The following is an 11,852-nucleotide window of genomic DNA, read 5'->3' as shown; positions in this document are numbered from 1 at the left end:
GAATCATTTTCTAAAGTTCCGGTCAATACTAGTGTACGTAAAATGCAAACAATTTGCTATTTGGGGGGGGGGGTGAGCTAGTAGAGGCGTCATACCCTAACTAAGGGGAGTCAAAAAGCAATTTAGTAACTTGTAAAAATGCATCATTGATACATGTAGTGTTAAGGTTATCAGTACATAACAATGATGGGATTACGAAAAATGTTTCAGGTAAAATGAGATTAAACAGTTTTGTTTACTCTCGTATATTGCATTGTAAATTATACAAGTAGCTGCACTTAGGAAACTAAGTAGTAACATGTGTTTTTGAATATTAATATCAAAGAAATAACCACCCAATAATGCAACTGTTAATCTTTCTCGTGAATTTTTATTGCCATTCCATTGCTTGAGCGCCACAATGAAAATTTGTGGGGTAGCATACGTTACTACTATAACAGATACAATTTTCATTGTACTTGAAAACTGGAATGAATTCATTCAATAGAATTTTATTATGTTTGTAGCTTAATCGTACATACTAGAGAACAGCTTTTAAAATTTAATTTTCATTAATAACTATATATATTCTTGAAGGTACTTAATTTGTCGTTGTTCGTCTATAAACGTTATCTGAATCGTTCAGCTTTTATCTTCTTACATTTTAGCAAGATTACTTATTAATTTCTACCATATACACTTAAGAAAAAGAGTAAAAACAAAACTAATACCTCCAACAAATATAAAATCTTAACGTATCTATTTCTTGTAAACATTACCATGACCGTATAGCCTTTGACTTACTTTCATAAGCGGGCGAATATAGTCAGTCTCTGAGCTTGGATAATTAGGTATAATTGGCAGGAAAGAAAACTAAAATACAGATGTTGGAAGTTAAAAGAACTTACCTATATTCGTCATGCTGAACACCACTTGACCATTATTTTCAAGGTTGACGGTCCGTACACAAGCTTGCGGACTACTGGACAAGTACAATACTTTGTCTTCTTCTGTAAAAGCCTACGAAGCACCACAACAAATTTACGTAAATAGTGAGAAGACTAAAACCTGACAACCTTTTAATTTAACCCTTCCAACTGAATGAACAATTATCGACGATAACCAAACAACTAATTATGGCTAATAGTTACTGGGCTTAATATTCTAAGAAATATCGAAATACATATATTACTATTAACTAGTTATTGTTTTCCATCAAAGTCTGCAAAATAAATCACCGAATTGCTACATCTTATATAGCTCAATTTGAAGCAGAAAATTAAGTTGAATATTTATGGCGACGTTTGTTTCGTTTTGTTTGTTTTAGAGCAAAGCCACATCGTGCTACCTGCTGTGTTCAACGCGGGGAATCGCTTTTAGCACTGTAAATAAACTTATCGTTGTCCCACTGAGGAACTTATAGCAGCGTATACTTCAACAAACTACAGTGTTAGTGCTTTTGGTAAGTTTGAGCAATGAATTTATGTTGCATTGCCTAGATTCTTTAATATTTTAACTAGTATTAAAGTAATACTAGGCCTAATTATTTGTATTCAAGATATCGTTAGAATACTTATGTATTTTCTACTTTCTTGAATATGCGAATAAGAAGCGTATAAAATACGATTTCAGATTTATTTTTTCTCTTCCACAAGTCACTGTCAAGGTGGCTTTTCGTTCAGTACCAGAACCTATCAGTTGGGCTAGATTACTTGCCAAAAGCATGTTTGAAACATTAATTATATATATGCAGTAATGGACAAAGTAGATGATTGTGGAAGAAACAGCACCCAATCTATCGTGGTTTTTATCACGAATAATTAAGCCTATTAATTTTCAATGCTTTGCCAACTTTTGGCGTTCAGCCCCTAACTTTGTTAGAACAATACTTCAATAACAAAAATAGGTCCATCCGAATCGAAACTCCAATATAAATATATATACAGTGATAATGTTAATTTTCGTTTTAGTATATTTATCGTTCTATTGAGTTTCCTATTTATACAATACGTAGTGAAGAATCGATTACTTTTGTGAAATATACACGTGGCTAATTTCTGTTGACGTATTCAATTTTGTAAACGCCTGTGAAAGTATCACAGTATCGTAAGCGTAAGAATGGCTTTCAGATCTGAAACTGGTACTACCTTCGTCAGTAATGATGTAGTACGAAAAAAGAAGTAAGAGAATAGATCGTACTACTTGTAATTCTAGTTTAGTAAATAAAGAGTGAGAAAAAGCATAGTTATAAGTATCTCTGTAAGGTACAACTGGTGACTTTGCATGCATAAACAAAGTTTATCTGACTTGAACAATGATCCATGACAAAGAAGATTTAAAGTGTTGATTTTCGCTTTTTTTTCACGTTAATAACAACAAAGTTTATCTGACTTGAGAAATGACTCATGACGATGAAGATCTAAAAGTTCATAATATAAATATTTCTTAATGTATAAACACACCACACTAATTACCTCATCTTTCAATCCTGGCATCTCTAATCTATAATAATAAAAGAGCCTCTGTGTGTGTGTATGTGACCGCCATAGTTCCAAAAGGAAAGAACCTAGAGACCTGAAACTTTGCAAGCATACTGAGGGTGTGCATCTGGGTATTGTTTTTTTAAATTTGACTCCAAACATTTGGGGCCAATGTTTTGCCCTTAAGCCCCAAAATTCTGCTTTCTAAAAGTCTATAGAAAAGTATCATTTTTAAAATTCTTACTTACTGAATGAGTAATATTTGGAGATTTTCTGCCAAATATTCTCTTTCAACACAAACATGGGAAGAAAAATACAGATCTGAGAATTAAAAAAAGTTAATCTAAGTTTTATAAACGGCAACAAAGAACGCGAAGAAAAGTGCGAATCGGTGAATATTGAATAAATAGGAGAATGAAAAGAATTCAAATATAAACACAGGAAGAAAAAAAACGAATCTGAGAAGCTAAATTAAAACAATCTGCTTTTAAAAACCGTTGAATTGGAATAGGTTTGGGAAATGGCAATAGACAAATCAATTGGGGTAGCTATAGAAGCAATTGAGATAATGGAAACGCTTGACTGGTACATTGAGGCCTCTGTGAATCATGAGGGGACCTTAATATCCCGCAGTGGAGCGCGGATATTGTATGCTAGTAGTGAAACAAAGTAAATGAACTTGAACCTTATGCAAATAATTATCTAAAATTGTAAGGAAGTATGTTTTAATACTTTATTAAAAATACGAAATACACTATGTATATTGTGTTTAATTGTTTAAATAAATGTTCGTCTTCCTTAAGTTGTACGACAAGTCATGTAATAATTGGGGCAACTATATTACACTCATTCTAAGTGTCTGTTACAAAACACGATATATATAGTTTACAAGACTCAGCAGCATGGTTGTTAAGGGACCGCCATTAAGTTAATAGTAGGATAAACTAATAAAAATACAACCTATGGGAAAAGTGGGAGAAAATGAAATAGAATACTTAATATGTTTATAGCAAGCGTAGTTTGAGTTAATAAAATAGAGCACAAAACCTATCTACATGATCTGGAAAAAATATGAAAATATAATCAGCTAACAGCTACATTTTGCATCTAAATTTAAAACATATAGCACTCGCTCGTAATGTGATACCGTTACGTAGGAATAAATACATCTTAGACTTAATCATTTCTTAGTTACGTAAAGTTTCGGGCCTTTATTGTCGATCTCTAAGTGCCGATACAACTACACTACTTCACAGATCCCTAATGTATAGGCGCACAATTAAGTGTTAAAACTACAGTTTTAAGAACGCTAAGCAACCAAAACGTAGTCATCAAACTATCTCTAAACAGATGAGTAAAGTTTTTTATTTTTAACGATAATTTTGTATCATTTTCTCATTTCAAAGCATGCAAGTTCACCTTCGGTCTGCGAATATTACGAAAAAACCTAAAACATATGCTGTAAAAGAAAGTCGAACAGTACTCTACTATTTCGATGCAAAGCGATCATACCAAAATTACGTATCTTAAGTTACATTAATAATGATATTCAATATCTTTCTAAAAAAAAAATACAAAATATATTACTCAAACAGTTGGCTATTAAACGGAAATTTCAACCAGCTTGGCACCAGTCATATTTTGTTCGTATTTTTGAAAATATTGCTATTAAATTAACGGTGTAAATATTTGGTGAAGTTAATTCTACAAAATACCAGATTTTTTTAAAAGGAAGAGCAATAAAATTCGTCACAGACAGACCATGCAGTATCTTTTCCTGGTTTCCGGAACACTTGCAATGAGATAGTGTGTTCCATTTTCTTCCCAACTTCCATGACACTGGAAACCTAAAAAAAAAAAGAGAGAGAATAAAATCATAAATGAGTAAAACAACGTTTACTTTTTAGTCAGTCACACTGGAAGCCTGAAAAAAGAGAAAATAAATCATAAATGAGTAAAACAATGTTTAATTTTTAGTCAGATAGACTGGAAAACTAAAAAAAGAGAAAATCATAAATGAGTAAAACAACGTTTACTTTTTAGTCAGACACACTGGAAGCCTAAAAAAAAAGAGAAAATGAATCATAAATGAGTAAAACATATACTCTATTATGTTACATCCCATTCAGCACTCTCTCTTAGCATGATTACATGTAATATACTCTATTATGTTACATCCCATTCAGCACTCTCTCTTAGCATGATTACGTGTAATATACTCTATTATGTTACATCCCATTCACCAGTCTCTTTTAGCATGATTACATGTAATATACTCTATTATGTTACATCCCATGCAGCACTCTTTCTTAGCATGATTACGTGTAATATACTCTATTATGTTACATCCCATGCAGCACTCTTTCTTAGCATGATTACGTGTAATATACTCTATTATGTTACATCCCATTCAGCACTCTCTCTTAGCATGATTACATGTAATATACTCTATTATGTTACATCCCATTCAGCACTCTCTCTTAGCATGATTACATGTAATATACTCTATTATGATAAGTATTCTTGATTAAACGTACACATCACTACTAAGAATAATTAGATTTTAAGCAAACAGTGATTTTTCAATATGGGATTTTACTTACTTATTGTTACGATGGGAAAAAATCTATCCAAACTGAGTACCATTACTCCACATACCTTTCAACAACAAAAAAAAATACTGCGAAATTCATCGATTTATAAAATGAATTTTATGCAATAGTGTATTCTACATGAAAGTTCGGCCTATTTATAAAGTCGAATAAAACTTACTTTTCACTTTTTTCTCGGACGAACATTCCATTTGGAATTCCAGACGATCGTTTTTGGTGCATGCTACTGAGAGAACTGACCACTCAGTGCACGAGTGGTCATCTGAATCGCTGGCCACTAACATAGCAAACTGTGGCTTCGATTCTTTCATCTTGTAGACTCCCATTAGAGGGCAGCCACCCGTCTTAGGAGTCTTGGCTAAAGTTGTCAAGAAAGAAAGCAGGCATTAATCTACTATCTAAGCCACTGTTAACAACAATCAATACAAGATGGCAGAGCAGAACAGTTAACGAGAACCGAACATAAAGATCATAAATGAACACAGTACATCTGAACAGAAAATTGATGTTCATTTAATTAAAGGCAGATCAACGACTTTGGTAGGTAATTCAGAAATGTAAGAGATTTGATTTTTCTTTAATATGACAAACACAATCTGGATCAAACTTAAGTTAGGACTTAATGGTAAGAGTGTAATCTTTAAAATCTTGTATTTTTCCTTTTTATTGGCAAAATAATCTAGAGAAAAATCTTAACTACTTGTTAGCGTTAGGTACTCCTCTTCTGACGAATCAAATACATCTTCAGAGCATGCTTCACCAGCATGGAGAACTTGCTTGCCTGAGAAACAACAAAAATATATTTAGGGCATTTATTATTTCGATCAAATGAAAAAAAAAGGTCTGTCTATAATAAAAATTCACAGTATCATTCAGAAGGTAACAAAAAAGTATAAACATACGAAAATTAATTTCAGGTTTTAGCTCTTTGACGATTATGTAATTTCATTAGGTATATTCAACGTTAGTAACATTAATCTGTGGGAATTGGTTACAGTATGTGTCGTGCTGATTTTTTGGTGATTATACAAAGCTCTTAAATAAAGTGGGTTTTTGGAATTCTGGAGTATTAGTATAATTTCTAGAGAATTAGACATATGAAATCAAGATTTGTATACAACTATCAGTATATAGTATACAACTATCAGTATATCAACCCAAATCTGTCTTCTCTGTAAATATATAAATCTCTATAAATTTTCTCTATAAACTCATAGAAAAATCAAACAGAAGTACTATATTATTAGCACTACAGAGGGCAGCACATACGTCACACAAGCTAAGCTGTGACCGGGAAGTGTTTTATTACTCTAGGCCAATTAGTCTAAAATCGTTGCTTTCCAATCATTATCTAAAGTTAAAGTATATATTCCTTGAAGCAACTTCGAATTTATTCTACCGAAATATATTAATGAACAGAAGATGTTTAGAAGATGTTTCAAGCGGTGCTTAAGATAAAACTACGTTTAATCAGAAAGGGCAAATATCCAGACTTTTTGAATTCAATACTTAGTCCTAATGTATACGTTTACAGTACCTCAAATAGACCAATTAAAACTAGTACCACTGAAAATTATAAAAAGTTTTTGACTAAAATAAAACCAAAAATTTTGTTTTAACTTAATGAGAATGGTTGTAATAAAAAAATAGTTCAGAAAATACAGTGGGTTAAATAGCTACACACAAATATAAAACTGCGTGACTCGAACATTTCAGACCAAACTATGAACATGTTATATTCATCTTTTCATTCATATTTTATTTTTATAATGTTCGCCTTCATGCTGCCTGTAATCACGTTTAACGACTTGTTAGGATCAAAGATATCCAGCCACTTTTTACGTTTGATAAACAACTGCATCACCAAGACGATTTGTGGTGTCATTGACCTAAGAATTATCCACAATTTGTTAGTTTTTTGGTTAGCTGAGTTGACGGTGGAGTGTTTTATCTCAGATGACTGACGTTCCAAGCTTTCATTTCTATTTTTCCCCTACAGTGGCATTTATCATGACAAATTTGAGCACATGTTCCTTTAGGCCATGCATACTTCGCTTTACATTTTACAGAATCAGAATACTTTGCAGTATATAAGCCAATTCTTAGTCCAGTTAAATCAACTATCATAGTATTCTGTAAAACACTTCGTTTAGAAAATAATTTCACAAATAGTTTTGAAGCATTAATAAGTAAATATAATTTCAAACTGGTTTATCTGGTTTTCACACGACAGTAATTTCTCTTACAGTTCACAAGAGTCATTGCTTGCTATAGTAAACTGGAGTTTAAACAAGAAATTCAATAACTTATTACCACAGATATTTAGAGGTGTAAGCGACTCGTATAGATTCAATTATGAATAGTGATTTTATTTGTTTCTTTATTGTTAAGCACAAAGCTACACAATGGGCTATCTGTGCTACGCCCACCACGAGTATCCAAACCCGGTTTTTAGCGTTGTGACTCTGCAGACATACCGCTGAGACACTAGGGGGAGGGGGCATTAATAACGATAAAAATAAAAACTTAAAAATTATAATTACAAGAAAAACCAAAATACCCTGAACACAATAGATTCATATAAGGCCATTTGACAAAAATACTCTTTCGTAGCATCCAATTGTCAGGTTTTGACACGAAATACTTGAAAATACTGAAAATACTCGAAACTTGAGACTGGTGATTATTATAAAATTACGAGTTAAAATTTCGATTATTATTTACCTTGTGCCCGGCATGGCCAGGTGGTCTTCGATTATTATTTACCTTGGGCCCGACATGACCAGGTGGTTTTTCGATTATTATTTACCTTGTGCCCGGCCTGACCAGGTGGTTTTCGATTATTATTTACCTTGGGCCCGGGATGACCAGGTGGTTTTCGATTGTTATTTACCTTGGGCCCGGGGTGACCAGGTGGTTTTCGATTATTATTTACCTTGTGTCCGGGATGACCAGGTGGTTTTCGATTATTATTTACCTTGGGCCCAGCATTACCAGGTGGTTTTCGATTATTATTTACCTTGGGCCCAGCATTACCAGGTGGTTTTCGATTATTATTTAAATTGTGCCCGGCATGACCAGGTGATTAGGGCGCTCGTCTCGCAATCTGCGGGCCGAGGGTTCGAATCCCCCTCACACTAAACATGCTTGCTCTTTCAGCCGTGGGGGTGTTATAATGTGACGGTCAATCCCACTATTCGTTGTTAAAGAGAAACCCAAGAGTTGGCGGTGGGTGGTAATAATTAGCTGCCTTCCCTCTAGTCTTACACTGCTAAATTAGGGACGGCTAGTGCAGATAGCTCTCGTGTAGCGTTGCGCGAAATTCATAACCAAAGGATTGAGTACGTTATGTAAAAAAAATTGAATATGCAAATCAACAATTCACATACAACCACAACATATATTTAGTCGCATTGCAATGGAATATAGCAGGACTATATTTTGACATTATTTGGCATTTCGTAGGTAGCGTGATGCCATCGAAAATTGATATCTTTTGGTAAAGGTTTGTAACAGCCTTTTCCGAGGAAAATATTCATATATTCAGATGATAAAAATGTTTTCAGATCGGGGATTTATAATTTCCATGATCGGGATATCCCTTGTACTTAATGATATTAATATGGATCAACTTGGGTGAACCAGGAAATCAAGAAAGACACCTGCAATAAGTCGTACTCCAGACGTGGTAAGCAAAATGCTGCGTCTTGTAACAGGTGAGAATTTACGAACACAAAGATCAATCGCAAAACTGTACATGTTTTCCAGGCAATAGCATGAAACATTGTCAAGAAGGACATCCGCCTATAAACGAATCTAACAGGGAAAGGGTTCATCAAGATAAGGCTTCCAGTCGTAATTTCCGTTCAATCGTTGATTACCTCGAGCAGCTAGAGAAAGATACGGGTAGTCACGCTATTCTATACGAAGACATACCAATTAAGTTGCTGGACACAGCGCCTATGGATTTCTATGGGACTGAACTGATGAAACTTGCGCAGGAAATCCGTTGTCCTTGTACTCTAGATGGATTATGCAATGCAAGTAGGGAGGAGGAGTGTGCTTTGAGCGTGATATGATCGCCTTACGACGAAACCTTTGCAATGGAAACTATGCCGCAGAGCTATTGTCAAGATGTACAGTAGGTAGTCAGACAGAGCATGACCGGACCTAGTGATGCTCCAAAATCGCTTTAACATAACGTACTAAGTGTATTTGTTTACTTAATAAAAAATACATATATTGGACATTCTTAATGCGTTTAGATGTAACTGTGAATATACGGTTTTGGTTGATGTAAACAATATCAAGCTAGGATCTTTCTAGTGTGGAATTCTAATCAAGTGCATTTTGAAAATTTCAAAAGAATAGATATGTTTGTAATCGTAATACATGAAAAATCCGGAAAATGTTGTATTCAGTAATAACCAGAATTCAAAATACTTTAGTTTATTACTGAAATTACTTCTTTAGTATTTTGAATTTTTAACGCTCGTAAAATCTAATTCTCATCTAACACCGATTCGATTATGTGATTTCAGTAAGGCTAGTATCAACTTGTCTGTCAGACAAATTCAGGCTTAACGAATACTTACAACAATGAAAACACTTTAACAGACCAACTTGTAAGACATAAATACAAATATACTATATATATAAATAGCCATCATAATAAATTTGATCGATATTGTAGAATTGAATCGTTTATAATAAGAAATACTGAAATGCTATAAAATACAAGGAAGAAGATGTATAAATGGACGTCAAAAATCTAATGAATAACACTGAAGGAAAGCAGTGGGAAGCGATTATAAATTTTCCTTTGTTAGAGACAATTCAAAATGAACAACAGAAAACTTCGAACACATTTTAGGGACTTCCCATATGTAGGCGGGTATATTTCAGAAAATAAAAACATCAAAGCTTTATTTTAACGTTCTATTAAGTTACTTCTTTCAAGGTTAAGTAACAAAGAAAACCAATTCCTTAGAATATTAATACCACGTACAACATTGTTGCAAAATGATTAAATCAGTTTGTTGGGGTATGAAACACTGAAGCTTGAAAGCACGAAAGACCATGAGGCCTAACGAAGTTGACTTAAATCACGTTTACCTGGAAATACCACATTCCCCTTAATTAATTGTTCCCAGTGAGTCAGAAGTACGTTTACGGACATACAACGCTAGAATCCGGGATTCGTTTCCTTGTGGTGTACAGAATGCTGGTAGCCCATTTTGAAGCTTTGTGCTTAAAGAAACAAAAATTGTAAGCAATCCATTACAAATTTTTACACGCTTCTAACTTCAAACTGGTAATGAACTTATTGAGACGAATGTGAGTATAAGCATATTCAGTCAAAACTGATTTTAATTACTAAATAGACTTTTTTAGCCTTAAACGGATTATTACGGCAACCGATACTTTTTGACAATACTAAACCCGAAAACAAGATAACGACAATTTGCCTATATAAACGATATGTGGCTTGGCATAATCTGGTGATTAGGGAACTCGACTACCAATCTGTGGGATACGAGTTTGGATCCCCGTCATCGAACATGCTCGCCCTTTCAGCCGTGGTAGTGTTATAATGTGATAGTCAATCCCACTATTCGCTGGTAAAAAAAAGTAGTCTAAGAGTTGGCGGTTGGTGATGTTGACTACCTACCTTTCCTCTAGTCTATCATTGCTAAATTAGGGACGGCTAGAGCAGATAACCCTCGAGTAGCTTTGCGCAAAATTCAAAACAAACCAAGAGTAAGTAGCCTAACAGTTGGCAGTGAGTGCTGTCGACTGGTTACTTTTCCTTAGCCTAGACCCCCCCCCCCCCCGTGGCTCTGCTGTAAGTCTACTAGCCTACGATGATAATATTCGGTTTTAGATACCCGTGATAGGCAGAGCACAGATAGTCTATTGTACAGCTTTGCACTTAAAAACAATCATTCAGCCAACAAACCAGCCTCTGGCCTCTGGTCTATCAACTTCAAATTAAGGACAACTATGTGCAAATAGCCCTTGTGTAGATATACCTAAATATTTCAAAATAAATCGTGTTCAACATGTCTCTTTAGCCTTAACAAAACAAAAACACCCTTTTTAAGTATAAGAATATAAAGAAAATTTTCAATACAGCAATTTTGTGCTTCTGTACATAAAAGAATGCAAACAATAATATATATAGGTTCTATTTTTTTATAAACAAAAACTGAGAACCGTGTCTTAAAACTCATCGTCAAAACAAAGAAAGAAAATTACTTCTTCTTCATCTTCAGCAAAACAATGTTTTCCAATTTTGTTTTGCTCTAAAGTAACTTTGACAATAAAAATGTACAAGTTATATCACTGACTAATAGCTAAATGGCGCCATGTCACAGGAATGGAATGTTAACAATAGCTTCAGACACTCGAGTACACAAAGAAAGATGAAATCTATTTTTTCAGCTGTATCAGAAACAAAGAATATAAAACCAATTACGTAATTGGTCTTATCATTCTTTTTACACTTCGCTTAAGCGAAAAATTATTATACTTACACCGTGAAAGGCGATACATTTATTACCTTGACAAACATATAAGTTTAAAGTTTCGGAACGCTTTTAACAGTTGTGCTTTTTCGCACATTAATATTTTCAAATAGAAATACTACTGCTGTCATTTTCATTTCGTTTACAAACACGTACTATCAGATTTCATGTGAAAGAGAAGAGCAAGTTTTCACACATTCGAAGTTTACAGCGACAACCATCTCTCAACTAAAAAATTGTTTCTTATGGATTTC

General features: G+C 33.8%; 1 protein-coding gene across 2 annotated transcripts in view; it reads right to left on the bottom strand.

The window, feature by feature from the left end:
- Positions 1-11,852, bottom strand: part of LOC106478505 — a 105,478-nt gene that overhangs the window by 6,322 nt on the left and 87,304 nt on the right. For both annotated transcript variants that reach the window (XM_013939056.2, XM_022382121.1), the window contains exons 10-13: positions 5,772-5,852; positions 5,232-5,429; positions 4,221-4,306; positions 888-999 (exon numbers count right to left, since the gene is read on the bottom strand). In XM_013939056.2, the coding sequence (XP_013794510.1) occupies positions 888-999; positions 4,221-4,306; positions 5,232-5,429; positions 5,772-5,852 (477 nt within the window). The remainder of the gene's footprint in view (positions 1-887; positions 1,000-4,220; positions 4,307-5,231; positions 5,430-5,771; positions 5,853-11,852) is intronic.

This window comes from Limulus polyphemus, unplaced genomic scaffold, assembly GCF_000517525.1.
Source record: "Limulus polyphemus unplaced genomic scaffold, Limulus_polyphemus-2.1.2 Scaffold218, whole genome shotgun sequence".
Taxonomy (NCBI): domain Eukaryota; kingdom Metazoa; phylum Arthropoda; class Merostomata; order Xiphosura; family Limulidae; genus Limulus; species Limulus polyphemus.
The sequence above is the reverse complement of the archived record's forward strand: the minus strand, read 5'-3'. Positions and strand labels throughout refer to the sequence as shown.